General features: G+C 58.0%; 8 protein-coding genes across 8 annotated transcripts; 4 read left to right on the top strand and 4 right to left on the bottom strand.

The window, feature by feature from the left end:
- Positions 1-780: 780 nt before the first annotated feature.
- On the top strand, positions 781-2,575 carry CcaverHIS019_0404280 (uncharacterized protein; the record flags this gene model as incomplete). The annotated part of the gene is made up of 2 exons (XM_060600262.1): positions 781-1,006; positions 1,041-2,575. The coding sequence occupies 2 exons, from the start codon at positions 781-783 to the stop codon at positions 2,573-2,575; spliced, it is 1,761 nt and encodes a 586-aa protein (XP_060456873.1).
- Positions 2,576-2,656: 81 nt separating this feature from the next.
- Positions 2,657-3,686, bottom strand: CcaverHIS019_0404290 (uncharacterized protein; the record flags this gene model as incomplete). The annotated part of the gene is made up of 2 exons (XM_060600263.1): positions 2,657-3,652; positions 3,684-3,686. The coding sequence occupies 2 exons, from the start codon at positions 3,684-3,686 to the stop codon at positions 2,657-2,659; spliced, it is 999 nt and encodes a 332-aa protein (XP_060456874.1).
- A 327-nt stretch (positions 3,687-4,013) lies between these two features.
- Positions 4,014-4,553, bottom strand: CcaverHIS019_0404300 (uncharacterized protein; the record flags this gene model as incomplete). The annotated part of the gene is made up of 1 exon (XM_060600264.1): positions 4,014-4,553. One exon carries the CDS (start codon positions 4,551-4,553, stop codon positions 4,014-4,016), a length of 540 nt encoding a protein of 179 aa, XP_060456875.1.
- Positions 4,554-5,544: 991 nt separating this feature from the next.
- CcaverHIS019_0404310 (uncharacterized protein) lies at positions 5,545-5,751 on the bottom strand (the record flags this gene model as incomplete). The annotated part of the gene is made up of 1 exon (XM_060600265.1): positions 5,545-5,751. One exon carries the CDS (start codon positions 5,749-5,751, stop codon positions 5,545-5,547), a length of 207 nt encoding a protein of 68 aa, XP_060456876.1.
- Positions 5,752-8,260: 2,509 nt separating this feature from the next.
- Positions 8,261-9,568, top strand: CcaverHIS019_0404320 (uncharacterized protein; the record flags this gene model as incomplete). Its single annotated transcript, XM_060600266.1, has 1 exon — positions 8,261-9,568. The coding sequence occupies one exon, from the start codon at positions 8,261-8,263 to the stop codon at positions 9,566-9,568; it is 1,308 nt and encodes a 435-aa protein (XP_060456877.1).
- A 362-nt stretch (positions 9,569-9,930) lies between these two features.
- On the top strand, positions 9,931-10,491 carry HNT1 (uncharacterized protein; the record flags this gene model as incomplete). Its single annotated transcript, XM_060600268.1, has 5 exons — positions 9,931-9,982; positions 10,014-10,112; positions 10,150-10,232; positions 10,264-10,401; positions 10,435-10,491. 5 exons carry the CDS (start codon positions 9,931-9,933, stop codon positions 10,489-10,491), a joined length of 429 nt encoding a protein of 142 aa, XP_060456878.1.
- A 223-nt stretch (positions 10,492-10,714) lies between these two features.
- On the top strand, positions 10,715-12,257 carry chk1 (uncharacterized protein; the record flags this gene model as incomplete). The annotated part of the gene is made up of 5 exons (XM_060600269.1): positions 10,715-10,806; positions 10,850-11,345; positions 11,379-11,571; positions 11,605-11,888; positions 11,922-12,257. The coding sequence occupies 5 exons, from the start codon at positions 10,715-10,717 to the stop codon at positions 12,255-12,257; spliced, it is 1,401 nt and encodes a 466-aa protein (XP_060456879.1).
- An 85-nt stretch (positions 12,258-12,342) lies between these two features.
- MDL1 (uncharacterized protein) lies at positions 12,343-14,452 on the bottom strand (the record flags this gene model as incomplete). The annotated part of the gene is made up of 4 exons (XM_060600270.1): positions 12,343-12,695; positions 12,727-13,218; positions 13,251-14,339; positions 14,371-14,452. The coding sequence occupies 4 exons, from the start codon at positions 14,450-14,452 to the stop codon at positions 12,343-12,345; spliced, it is 2,016 nt and encodes a 671-aa protein (XP_060456880.1).
- Between the last annotated feature and the right edge of the window lie 126 nt (positions 14,453-14,578).

Consider the following 14,578-nt stretch of genomic DNA (forward strand, 5'->3'; position numbering starts at 1 on the left):
CGGAGGCGAGGCGTGAATCGCTTAGCAACAGGAGGGTGAGGGCCGTGGCGCGGGCCGTGGCCCCGGTCACGCCCGTTGTAAACTGTCGCTACCAGGCCACGCCCGTTGTCACATGTCGCTACCAGGCCCGTTATCTTCGGGCCCCTTCCGCACCCATTGCAAAAAGTGGATCCAGACAGTGAAGACGCATACGCGCCGGCAGCCCGGTGGAGGTAGTTGAGCTCTTGGTAGCTGATACCAGTAGGGTTGATAGGACGTTATTCTTTGGCGCGAGGCAGTGAGCAGCATTTGCATGACGGCCCGAAATCAGCGGAATGCGGGGTCACGACGCACTGCATCTCCCATCGGGTTCGCGTCAAGTACACCGTTTGAGAGCGAGGCCCGGAATGTACGGCCCAGAACGACACCGGTATAAGCGGCGGTTCACCGAGTTCGGCGGCGTTGGTGTGCGGACGATCCAGAGCGGGAGTAGGAATAGCGGACGTACGCGTAGTTGTTGAAGAGGGCGCCGCACAGCACGGCGCACAGCACGAGTCGCAGTCAAGAGGTTTGGCAGCGAGTGTCGCCGAACGCAACGTGGTACCGCAAACTAAGTTTGAGCATGTGGACAAACTGACGTCACACTCCACCATCTCACACTGCATCGCCTTACCAAACTCATTCCTGTTCCCTGTGCACTCCGCCCTACGACACCGGAGGCAACGCCGCCCGCCGACATCGAATACACTATAAGTTGGAGAGCTTGAACCCATCACACCTCGCACCATCCTCACACCCGTCATGCTGCTGCTCCACCTCGCGGCACTCATCCCATTTGTGCTCGGCGCGCCAACCAGGCGTGCCCCTGTCACTGATGGTGCGGCCGTCGGCCAGACATACGACTACGTGATTGCTGGCGGCGGTCTTGCGGGTGTTGTCCTCGCCGCACGGTTGTCCGAGGACACGAACAAGACCGTGCTGCTCATCGAGGCGGGACTCGACCAGTCGAACAACGACCTTGTGACCCGTAAGCATGGTACTCCGACTCACACTCACACAAGGCGCCGACAAGTACCAGCAGGGGTTCAACACGCCCATTGACTGGGCATACGAGACGGTCACGCAGTCAAGCGCCAACGGCCAGTCGCAAGTTATGCGGTCGGGTAAGGCGCTCGGTGGAAGTACAGTGATCAACGGGATGGCATGGAGCAAGCCGCACGATTTCCAGCTCGACGCACTGGAGACTGTCGGGAATCCCGGCCTCAACTGGGCCTCACTGCAAACGTACATGCTCCGCGTGGAGAACTTTCACACACCAGACCCGTCGCAAGGCGTCACGTACACTCCGGCATGTCGCAGTACTGGTGGTGCGATTGACACGAGTATCGATGGCACTCCTGCCCAGTTTGAGGCAGATTTCACTGCTGCCGTACAGGGACTCGGCTTGCCCTTTGTTCAAGACCTTACCTGTGGTGATCCAGCTGGCTTGGGACCCATGTCCCACAACTCGTTCAACAACATCCGCTCAGACGCGTATCGCGGCTACCTCCTCGGCTCGACCAAGCCGAACCTGACCATCCTCACTGGTGCGACTGTTGGGAGAGTAGTTCTTTCCACAGACACTACCCCCCGAGCCACCGGGGTTGAGTTCCGTGACGCCTCGGGATCGGGGTACACTGTCAATGCGGGCCTTGAAGTCATCATGGCGACAGGATCACTGCGCACCCCCGTCATCCTTCAACACTCGGGGATTGGACCAGCGTCGTTCCTCTCCTCTGCTGGCGTGCAGCAGCGCGTCGACTTGCCGATCGGCCAAAACCTTATTGACCAAGTAACGACGACGACCAACTGGAATATCAACGCGGCAGGTGGTGGTGGTCAACCCATCACATTCCCGCGTTTCGTCGACCTCTTCCAGGGCGCCGACGCCCAACGCGTCACCACTTTACTAGAGAATAACCTGGGCGCGTGGGCGCAAGACGCTGTCGACGCTGGGGTGGCCGGTAACGCTGCAGGTCTACAGGCCGTCTTTGAGATTCAGCGTGACTGGATCTTGAACCGCAGCGCCGGCATCACCGAGAACTACGACTATTCATACGACACGACATTGGGGTGGGACTCGTGGTTCCTCCTTCCGTTTGGACGTGGGAGTGTGCGTATTGCGGACGCAGACGCTTTCGGCAGTTTCAGCATCGACCCGCGGTACTTTGTCAACGAGTTCGACGCCCTTGCTTCCGGTGCCAGTGCGCGGTTCACGCGCACGGCTTCGAATGCTTCCCCTCTGGCCGGACATGTCACGGGCGAACGTGACCCCGGAAGTGGGACTGGCGATAGCCTCGACGACTGGGTCGCCTGGGCAAAGGACAATTACCGTTCCAACTGGCACCCGATCGGTACGGTCGCCATGATGAGCCAGGAGCTTGGAGGATGCGTTGATCCCCACCACCGCGTGTACGGCGTCCAGGGACTGCGTGTGGTCGACGGCTCGAATCTGCCATTCCAGGTGTCGAGCCATCTCATGACCGTGCTTTTCGGGCTTGCTGAGCGCGCGGCCCAACTCATCGCCGAGGACAATGCTGGTGCTAACGGGACGTAGCCTGTAAGCTGTGCAGCTACAAGCTTTCCCAGGCGCCGAGTGTATACCATACCCCCATGCATCTATACCCATCTGCGGCTCCTACTTGCTAGCATACTCCTCCCCCGCCGCCACGAGCTGCTCCCACAGCTCGTCCATGTAGAAGATTCCAGCAATGTGGCCCCCGGGAACAGTACGGAATGTCGCGTTGGGGTAGTTGTCCGCGATCCACTTGTTGGTCGCGCCGCCCATGTCGTCGGCGTCGCCACTAACCACGAGTACAGGCTTGGCATGTTCGGTGTCGAGGGCGTGTGGGTCAAAGCCCCAGTCCGAGTGCAACACATCACTGACCTCCATGAATCCGTCCCACGTGTCCGCGACCGAGCGCACGTTGTTCTCCGCCATGGAAGTGACAAACTCGTCAAACGTCTTGCCACGCGCAGCAATCCACGTTTCAGCGATGGCGCGCTCATCTGCATCCATCTTGTCGAAGAGGGTCTGGGACAGGAATCCACGGGCGCCCTCAACAGTACGCAGTTTGCTCGCGAGGACGGTGGAGAAGAGGCGCTGGAAGATCCGGAAGGGCAGAGTGGAAGGTGGGCCGACCGACACGTACGTAGGCCAACTGAGACATTTTGCGTAATTGGTGTGGTACTTGAACGGGGAGAAGCCGGCGAGAAGTAACACAGCCTTGATCGATCGACCTTGTGGGAAGAGATCGTATGACGCGCCATAGATCATCTGCGCCATCACGGTGCCATAACTCCCTCCGCCGAGGTAGATTGCGTCGACGCCGTCAGGGTGCGTGTGCTCGAGCAGTGCACGGATGTCGGCAATGAGGTTGAGGTTGTACGGCGTGGATGGGTCGCGGGGGGAGGTGCGGCCCATCCCCGTCGGCGATGGGGAGAGGAAGTGCGCACCCAGCTTCTGGGCTGCCGGTGGGACATCGGTGACTGCGCCGATACTCAGGAGGCCGCTGAAGAAGAGGAAGACGACGCGGGAGGACGCGTTGCCCCCCTCCGCGTACTCGAGTTGCCGCCCGTTAGGGAGAGCGAGGACGTGCTCGTTTGGTCGTGGCTTGAGGTCGGCGGCGGTGGTCTGGGTCAGCGAGGCCGGTGGCGACTCTCACCATTGGAGATGAAGGTTGCAGGGTGGAAGAGAATGTTGAGTCAAGAGATGGTTTAAGAGTGTTGTTGATGAAGTGACAGCACATAGGAATCAGGAAATGGCAAGGGCAGCCGCCCGCCGCCCGTCCCGGGTCCCGGCTCGGTTCCGCAATTCCGCACCTCCACCAAAGTAAGACATTCCGGTACCCAAGTTGCTGATGAGAGAAATCCATTGCCGTGATGTTGGTGGGCTAGACGTACTACGACAAGATACAGTTGGAGACGGATGCTACTAGTGGAATACTCTTAGACACCCGCCAGCTCTCCTGCGGAATTCGTAGTGACACTCGAGTTCATTCACTCCTCTCCTGCTTGCGCATGATCTCCTTTACCTCGTCGCCCCGGTCATACGGCCACGCCGACACGACCGGCGGAAAGGCGAGAAATTGCAAGACGGCTTCACGATTTTCGATCGGCGGCCACGCCGTATTGTCGTAGCCCAGCTCCGCCCTGGCCGCCTCGTACCCCTTATCCCACCAGAACCTGCCGTTGAACAGCCATTCCTCCTTGGTTCCCCCCGCCTTCAACGCTTGTGCGACCCGTCTCGACTCTTCGCGGTCGGTTGCGTGTTCGCGGAGGCGTTTTACCTGGTCCATGGAGAGGACGCCGTTCGGGACAAAGTCCGCGATACGGTCCATGACCTCGGGCGGAAGTCGACCTTGTCCACCCGTTGCGTTCAGGGTGACGCGTAAGAACGGGAGGAGGTGAAAGACAGCACTGTTGACGCGGCGTTGGAGCTCGGCGTTCCGCCAGACAATGGCCGCAATGCGAGCATTGTTATACCAGGCGTCGACATTGGGTAGGAAGTATGGATGGTCGATGTTATCCAGCATCCAGGTCAATGAGCTGGCAAATCTCCCCAGTGGACACCCGAGGCCCTCCGCGTCGCAACGGTCCTCAGGTTTGGTGAATGGAGTACACTTGCCAGAACCGCACGTTGAGGTAATGGCAAAGTTGTGGTCGATTGCCTCTCGGAGAGCAATTGCAACCTCAGTGTGGTCCGGATAGTTGGAGTGCGGCGGGAGGCTTATGGCCTCAGGAACTACTATATCCAGTCGTTGAATGTTGATGTTTTGGATAATGGGAATGAGGTCGGTCATGCACCGATCCATGCTGACCTGCCCAAATTCGACCGACCGTACGCTCCGCGCTCGCGGGTGGTTGAGCTTGTCGCATGAGGAAAGCGGACTCGGATGCGAGACTTCAAGCTCTCGAGCTTGGCACAGGACATTATCAACGGCTCGCCCGCCTTCCGGGACAAGCTCCAACGTCAGCTTGAACAAGTTGAAAACGGCGTTGGTCATTGGCCAACGGTTGATACGCACAAACGTCCCATCGATTCGAATGTCGTTTGGTTGCCCTTTACCCTCCGACCTCACATTTAGGTGAAGAGTGCCATCCAGAGCCAAGAGCATCTCTTTGATCTTGGGAGAGTCTTGCCAGGAACCTCTCGATTCCCAGTAGAGTCCAGGAGTTGAGAGGCGCACTTTCTCTGTCCATTTAGTTGGGCGACGGCCCATCGTGTGTTCGTCAAGAGAGTGTGAGAAAGCAACTAAACAACTGAGAAGGAGAGATGGATGGACTGGGTTGAGTGGTGTGTATTTATGTCATTGCAGCGGGTGATTTCTGGAACGGGTGCCTAGTTATGTAGTTGGCTGAAACATCGTTACATGTACAGAATAGTAAAACTGCACCCCGTTTTGAACCTTGACGACATCCTGGGTATACCGTAGGGCAATGTGGGCAGTTTGGTCACACGCGTCCGGGGCATACCGCGGCCCACCCGAGAACCCCACATCCCCACATACTGTTCGCTCCTCAACCTCAGCACTTGCCGTCTCTCCCACAGATCTTGTCGACTTGCTCAGGCGCATGGCGAGAGAAGATCTTGGAGTGTAGCCAAACCGGCTTGACACCAGTCTGAGGGCCGTGCGCGACCGCCAGCAGGCACTGGACGAGACCCTCGAGGCTCTTGGCAACAACGAGGACGTCACTGAGCCACTCTGGGACGTCCGCATCGTTGCTGACCATAACTGTTTGTACTGTACCTATTTGCTAACAATGTGCCTTGGAAGCTTACTGGCAGGTTGAGTGTCAGGCCCATAGACGTCCCCGGACGTCAGCAGCGTCTCGTTGTTGAGAGTGTCAGCTGTCAAGGATAGGATACAAGCATGAACACCGGTCTTGTGCGGTCATCTGTGACACGGCCATAAATCATACATAAACCCAGTCTACTGTATCCATATTTGCATTTCAGCGATGAACCAATTGTCAGATCGCATTGCGACTCCCTCGGACACAAATAATCAACTCGGTCAGTCCACACTCGCCGCTCAAATGCTTTTCAAGACACCCAGGTCGTGCACTACACGTCTTGTTTGGGTGAAGTTTGGAACGTTATAGTTTCCCCCGACCCCTTTCGACGGATGGGTCATTTGTGAGAACGCGGGGTCCTGGTTACTGGGGTTGCAGACTGAACGTACCTAATGTCCCATCCATAGATATCGTTCTGGGACTGGCAAGTCTTGGCATTTTCAAGATAACCTGAACAATGACTTTGATGGCTTCCTTAACAGTCATCAGTTTGTCTAGATCTCACTCTATTACGTGAGCCTCCTGTTTCAGAGTACTACTGTATAACGAAAGACGGTATTTATCCTGCATAACCCGGTTTCTTCATCCGGGTACCTGAACCCGACAGTATCCCCTTCAACGTCAAAGACACCCTTGTCACGATATGTCGACTATTAAGGGAAATGGTTGGCATTGTCTATCTGCACGCGTCGACCATGCATACAGCTCCTTCGAGCTACAATGGGTAACTAGAGGCAATGTACGCCTAATGCGTAACGCGTAAACTGGCTCTGTGAGATGGAGGAGTGGCCCTGGATATCCTTCAACGCGCGCGTCGCATCGCATCGCGGCGAGGGATGGCGAGGGATAAAAAGGCGGAGATGTAGCACTCTTCCCAGCAACCCACGACCTTGGAACATCATGAGAGGCAGCTCCGCAACCATAGTTTTCCTCGTGGCCTACCGTGCGTTACCGGGAAGCAAGCCATGCTGATCTCAGTCATGGTCACGGTGCTGGGACACCCTTTCGCACACCACCCAGCGCCCCAGATCAGTAACACCACTCTTCCACTGGTCGATACCCCCGCGGGCGATGTCGACTTACCTGTCAAAAATTTTGGTGGGGATCTGCGGCCTGGGAGCGGCCCGCTGTATGGCCCCGACGGACCTAAGCGAGACGATGTTCAGCAAGGGTTAGGGAATCAGTGCTTTCTGGCTGCTACACTAGGGATGATGGCATGGAGGAAACCAGAGAAAATTGTTGAGATGATCAACACTCTTGGTGTTGACTCCAATAACGTTGGCACGGTTCAAGTCGAATCGGCTGGAACAGGGCGGGAAAAGATTCGACTGAGACGCGCCGTCGTTGGCCCGGGGGCGGGTAACAGCGGCTGGATCTACGACTACCCGGAAGAGACAGCGGATCGCGCTCCCTGGTACGTACCGAGCCAGCTCACATTGGCAGGGGGGAACAGGCTTGCCGTTATATGCCTCGTGCAGGCCAACGCGAAGAACGATTCCTCCCCGAGCCCTGCTTTGCTAAATCATTGCTAACGTTTCACAGGTGGGTTGGTGCTCTAGAGGCAGCATTCTCCCAGATTACAGGGTACCCCCTAGGTGCCGTTCGGGACCCCGACGATACCACAAAAACTCTTCCCAACTCTGAAGACGGTGGTCGGATTGACGCGGCATTATTGGCGCTATTCTTTGGTCGTCGTGGCCTCTCTACAATGTCGACGGAAGGATACGGTGACAAATACGTACAGAGCAATCAGATCAGAGAGAGAGAGGACATTAGCAAGATTATCGAAACGGACGGAAACTCACCAGATCATGTTGTCCTCATTGGCACAATACCCCTGACCCCCTCGGAACTTAAAGACCACAACTTCGTCAACAATGACCTACTCAACGGCGCTTCTGGACCGACCAAAACCAAACCGAACCACAGGTTCTTCGTCCGGAACCACGTTTATGGCGTGCTGGGCGTGACTTGCAACATCCGGGGGTACGTTAGCGCCGGAAAAGTATCTGACAGCAGTGACATTATGGTGAAGCTTTGGAACCCATGGGGTCTGAAGAAGGATCTCAAACTGCAAGAAATCCTTCCCCATATCCGGTCAGCTGTTAGCACCAATCCTAACACCCTTTCACGCCACCGTGGCCCACGTCGACGGCAGTTTGAAGATGCAATCCGGGACCCCGTGAACACCCTCGGCCAGTGTCAGCGATCGTCAAGTTCGTCCTCATCCTCAACATCGACCACATCATCTGACGCCTCGAATTCATCCCCTCCGACGCCAACCCCAACTCTAACTCAGCCAGTTCCCGTTCCCAACCCCACATTTGGGCCTGGTCCTCTTCCCATCTTCCCCCTTGTCTTACCAGGCTGCTTGCTCCCTCCGCCAGCATGCCTTATCGTCGCCTGTGGCTTGGGTGTCTGCCCCGACGTCCCATACCCAGAAGGAATGATCGCTGCCGGTTGCATCCTCCCTGCGCCGGCGTGTAACATTAGCTGCGAGGACGAGGAGCAAAAGAAATGTTACGCAGACGAGGAGTACGCTACGGCCAACGTTTCATCGACTGTTCCGCTCTCAACCTTTGTAGAGGCCTCGACAACCCCAATCGCAACGACTGAAGAGCCGATGACAACTCCCACCGAAGCCCCAGCCGTTCCCTCAACCCAGCCCTCCGCTGTTCCCGACAACGGCAACGGCGATGACGATAACGGTGGTGTTATCCCTGTGCTACCGCCCCCTGGCGATGACCTCGACGTCCCTAACACAGGGATGGGCAATGGAGAAACAACTCAGACCACCTCCGCCACTGGTCCCGCCAGCACCGACGCTCTGACGACGAACCCCACGGTTCCCAGTAGCGCAACTGAGGCGGCTGTTGCCACTGCCGCGATGGAGACGCCCACCACTGTCAGTGCCTTCGAGACCCTCGTTACAGCCAGTGCGATGGAGACGCCAGTTACCAGCAGTCCGCTGGAGGAGCCTGGGTCTATCAGCCCAATGGAAGTGCCCAGTACCATCACCGACCCCTCCGCCCCTGACGACGAGTTGCAACCATTCAAGACGTTCACTTTCTCGGACGCCCCAGAGCCGACCGACTCACCATCCAACACGTCGGATCCGGCTGTTTCCGATAATGCGCCGGCGCCCAATATCTCAAGCGACAGTTCCACCATCTTGGCCTCCGTGGATTCAACGGGCACCAATGAGGCCACGGAGACAGACACATTCCCCTCCAGCATCACGGCCACCATGAGTGGCGATGAAGAAGGCGACATGTCAGCCACCTCGTCTTCAACGGCCCGCGCCGATCCCTCAGAGAACGCGGTGGCATCGGCAGCAAGCGACCTGGTACCGATCAATACGTTGGGCACTCCCCGCAACGGCACGATTTCGTCGATCACCATCTCCACTTCAAATCAGGTAGGGCCTGCCCTGGCGGGCAATGACAGTGAGAGTGCCACTTCCAGTGCTGGAAACATTTTTGTGGAGCCTGTTAGTTCAGGGTCCCGCAACACTTCTATCGCATCCGCCACTTCCAGCTCTACCCGGCCCGTGGTTTCAAGCGCTGCCACTGGCGCGACGACTTCCAGCTCTGCTGCCCTGGATAGTTCTACCACCTCCACTGGCGCAGTCACTTCCGGCGCGCCCACTTCCAACTCTGGTATCCCCGAGGCTTCTACCACCTCGACTGGAGCCAGCCCCTCCAAGAGCCACAGGCAGTGTGTCCGCAAGGCCGATAAGCGCCGGATCGCCTAGCATCTCAAGTTTGTTCGAAGTTCACCAGACGTGAAATTGTCCGTATTACTCCCCTTTCTTCAACGCCCTGGCGGCGACTCTTGATTTTGATTTATGAATTGTTTCGGAAAGCATACGAAAAACTTGTGCATATGACATTATTCTGGAAATTGTCTATCCTCGTTGTCTGGCTCTCGCTGCGCGTTGGGGACTGTGTGATCGCGTCAGCCATGCCACAATCGCGTAGTATCTTGGCATGAGTACCCGGCCACGTGGCCATGACGACATTGCTGGTTCGAGCCCAAGACATGTGTTCGATTCGCACTCTGGTTCATCCGCCGTCTCACTTTCATTCTTTGCATTCTCACATATCACTCTTCATAATGTCCAACATCAAGACCCTCGCCTCCTGCATCTTCTGCAAGATAGTCAAGGGTGAGTCCTCCTCGACCAGGGCTGACAATAGGCGAGATCCCGTCCTTCAAGCTCATGGAGACGGACAGCATCCTAGCGTTCATGGACATTGGGCCCATCGCGCGCGGCCACTGCCTCGTCATTCCCAAGTGTGCGCCGCCTGTGTGCATGTGTACCCGCTAACTCAGACCACGCCGAGAAGCTCGCCGATCTCCCCGAGGACCAGATGGCCGACATTCTGCCTGCCCTCGCCAAGATTGCCAAGGCTGCTGTGCGTCCGAGTCTGAAGCCGCTGACACCAGGGCAACGAGGACTACAACATCCTGCAGAACAACGGGCGCCCCGCACACCAGCAGGTAGACCACGTTCACTTCCACTACATTCCCAAGCCGAGCGCCGACGACAAGGAGGGGCTTGGGGTCGGGTGGCCCGCGCAGAACGTGAGTCACGCCCGAGCGGCGTTCTGACTGCAGCTCTCGATGGACGAGATCAAGAAGATCTATGAGGAGGTCAAGGGCAAGCTCGAGTAGACTAGTGAGGGCGCATGTAGACAATGCATACATGGGTCTCCAAGCTAGGAGAGGCGGTTGCGTCGTTGGTTGGGTGTTAGCGGGTGGGTGACGCGGAAGCAAATAGGTACCTCCACCAGCGTGTCAACAATCAATCCGCGGTTGCAGGTGCGCAGGTGAGTCAACTCAAGTAGCCATCTACTTGTTGGCATTGCTTCATCACCCTTCCTTGTCCACGCTCGGCATGAACGTCGACGCGTCCTCACCAGTTCTCGCCTACCCCACCATCGGTGGGTACCGTATCGGCGAGCAGATCGGTGGTGGAGGCTTCTCAAAGTACGTGTCGGCTGCCATCTCATCCCATCGTCGCTGACGGCAGAGTGTTCCGCGCGATCGACGATGCCAAGGGCCGCGTCGCAGCTTGCAAGGTCGTCAACCTTTACGCACCAGATGGGTACGCTCCGTCATTAAAGGACCTCCAGAAGGAGGTGCAGGTGCACAAGTCGCTCAAGAGCGCCAACATCTTGGAGTTCCTGCACTACGAGCTTCTCGAGCGCGGCAAGACGCAGCACGTTCCAGGACTGTACATGCTCCTCGAGCTGGCTGTCGGTGGCGACCTGTTTGACAAGATAGCGCCAGATGTCGGTGTCCCGGAAGACCTCGCCAAGTTCTACTTTGCGCAGTTGCAGGCGGCCGTCTCGTTCATCCACGAGAAGGGCGTCGCGCATCGAGACCTCAAGCCTGAGAACCTGCTCCTTGCGGCCAACGGAAACCTCAAGCTGACAGACTTTGGTCTGTGCGCCGTGTACAAGTACAAGGGAAAGAAGCGGTTGTTGAGCGGACGGTGCGGGAGCATGCCGTACGTTGCGCCAGAGGTGAGTCAACCTCATGGATACCACTGACGACAGCTTGGTGGACAAGGCGGCTACGAGGCCGAGCCTGTTGATGTTTGGGGAATGGGTATCGTCCTCGTCACCATGCTCGTGGGCAATACTCCATGGGACGAGCCATCAGAAGCGACGAGTCCCGAGTACCAGGCATACCTCGCCGGCCAGTTATGGAACTATGAGCCGTGGAACAGGATACGTGGCGCGGCGCGCGGTGAGTGTGCGTAGCAGACAGTGCTGACGACAGACCTTGTTGTCCAGCTCCTCACTGTTGAACCCATACGCCGCATCCGGGTCCAAGACATTCCGTCCCATCCGTGGTGCATGACGCCTTCGCAGCTTACGCGTGAGCAGCTGCCTGAAGCGCTCACGCAGGGATTGCGCAGCACTGGTATGATGGCCGTCGCAGACCCTACATTCAACGACGCGTCATACGCCGTGAGCCGCTCGCAGCGTGTCTTCGGCGACTCTCAATGGGGCTCGCAGTGGAACCAGCAGGAGAGCCAGTTTATGCGCGCGACGGGCAACCTCGTGGGTCCACATAGTGGGCATTACTAACCGCAGACCCAAGGCGGCGACTATGATGCCGTGACAACACGTTTCTGGCTCACCCTCCCTCCAGCGGAGGCATACGACATGGTGCGCGAGTACTTGGCCTCCCAGTTGCCTGAAGACGGCATCCAGGCGCGTAGCACGTACTTCCGCGTGGCCAAGGCCGCTGGTGGGCGGAGTGTGCGCGGCACGTTCCTGTTCCAGGAGAGTGACACTCATGCGCCGACCGGGCAGACGCTCGTCTCGATGCGTCGTGAGAAGGGCTCAATATTGCATTGGCGCGCATTCTGGTGGACGATCGTGCGCGCACCTCAGCTGGACGGCTACGTCGTCAGAGGTGACTCATGATTGTACAGTAGATGGGTTGGCATCTTTATGCGGAGCGATGGCGGGAAGTAGTCAAGATGGCATGTCTATGGTTACAGGTGTATTTCTAATGCTTGTTGGCCTCCTGCTCGAGCAGCAGCTGTGCGGCCATGAGCTTGCGGAAGCGGCTACCCTCTGTCCTGCTCAACACGTCGTAGCGGCCCTGCTCCGAGATGACGCCGTTCTCGAGCACGACGACGCGCTCGGCGCGAGCAATACTGCTCAGACGGTGCGCGGCCAAGATGACGGTGATGTGGTGCGAGTGGATAATGCGGTCAATCGCGGCATTGACCGCGTCCTCGGACTTGGAGTCGAGTGCGCTCGTCGCCTCGTCGAGGAGGAGGATCGCGGGACGCCGGACAAGCGCACGCGCGATGCTAATCCGCTGCCTCTGTCCGCCAGACAGGCTCGACTTGCCGACTGTGGTCAGCAACGTTTAACGCCTACCTACTTGGCGTGTCGAAACCCTGTGGTAGGTCCCAGATAAACTCGCAGTTGGCGGCACGTGCCGCCTCCTCGACGTCCTGGCGGGTAACACCGGGCGCGCCGTACGCAATGTTGTCGTGAACTGTGCCAGCGAACAACACAGGGTCCTGGAACACGACGCCGATGCGATCGCGCCATGACTCGGGCGTAAAGTTCCGGATGTCGGAGCCGTCGTACGAGATGGTGCCGTGGTTAGGGTCGTAGAAGCGGTCCAGCAGGGTGAGAATGGACGACTTGCCGCTCCCCGACGTGCCGACGAGAGCGACACTCGTGCCGGGCTGGACGATCAGGTTGATGCCTTTGAGCACCTCGACCTCCTTGCGAGACGGATACGTGAAGCGGACGTCGTTGAAGGAGATAGGCCCCTCACGGTTTGGACTGAGAGTCTGGCCCACACCCAGAGGGATGGCTGACTGTCGGTCGAGGAGGTAGAACACGCGCTGGCCGGCACCGACACCTGTGGTCAGCTCCAGTTGCTGATCGACCCACCCTTCATAATACCGCTGAAGAAGCTCGTGAGCCCCGACACTGAACTGCCAACATATCCGCTGTAGATGAGCAGAGATGTCAAGTCGCCGACGGTGATGGCTCCGCTAGACACGAGGTGACCACCGTACGTCAGGAGACACAACATTGCGAGGTTGCCAGTGAGACCCGTCATGCCGAAGAAGATGGCCGACGCGCCCGCCTCTTTGCGCGCGAGATTGAACACGGTCTCGACGTTGTTGGAAAACACGCGACCCTCGAGACCCTGGGCGTTGTACGCCGTGACGGTCTTGAAGGCGTTGAGCTTCTCCTCGGCCGTCTTGGACATCTCGCCTAGGCTCTCCTGCGTGAGGTTGGACAATTTGCGGAGGTATCGACCGTAGAAGACAGCACCGAGTGAGATGGGAGGCACGACGCAGAGCATGACAAGCGTGAGCTTGCTTGAGATCCAAAACATGGCGCACACGCCGACCGTCGCTGAGATGATGGCACGCAGTCCGTCCGAGAGGTTCGAGGTCACGCTATCGCCTAGGATGTTGGCGTCGGCATTGAGGCGCGAGACAATGTCGCCAGCCGAGCGGTCGGCGAACTCGGGCTCCTGTCGTAAAGTGGAGAGGTATGCTCGGTTACGAATGCGTGCAATGATGCGCTGTCCCGCCGTACGCATGAGGTATACGCGTCCGGCGTTTGCAGCCGCACCAACAAAGAAAGCGATGGTGAGCAGCGTCGCTGCGACGGGGAAGCTCATCCCAAAGAATGTCGAGGCGTTGGAGGAGAAAAAGTCAATCAACTTGCCAATAGTTAGGGGCACGAGCATGGACACGGAAGACGAGACCACGAGAAGGCCGACCGCCGTTGCGAGCGTCCGTTTCTCAGGTATGGCCAGCTCGGCGAGCTTGCCGATCGACGACTCGGCCTTGTCGTCTTCTGGCTCGGCAGGCTTGTCTAGTGCAAACGCCGAGGACAGGCGGGCGAAGGGCGACTGCCGCTCCTCAGTCTTGGTGACTAGCTTGTCATTTGTCGAGTTGAAGCGCAAACCGAGGCCGATGCGCCCCAGAGAAAGTGGGAGCCATGGCCTTGGAACTCTTGGGACTGGTGTTAGGCCGCTCTGTGAACAACTCACCACTGCGGAGGGGGTTTGCTCGTGGCACACAGCGGGCCCGGAGCCCGGGCCCTAGGCCGACCACGAAGCCTCTATGGGACATGCGTGTGGTCAGAACGAGAAGGAGGGTGAGTTAGTCAACAAGATGGTGATGGTGGTTGATCTTGATCTTTGCCTACGCGTTCCGTGAAACACCAACATGGCGGGAGAGGAGAGGGTGGACACGTGA

The sequence above is a fragment of the Cutaneotrichosporon cavernicola genome (assembly GCF_030864355.1).
Source record: "Cutaneotrichosporon cavernicola HIS019 DNA, chromosome: 4".
Lineage (NCBI taxonomy): Eukaryota > Fungi > Basidiomycota > Tremellomycetes > Trichosporonales > Trichosporonaceae > Cutaneotrichosporon > Cutaneotrichosporon cavernicola.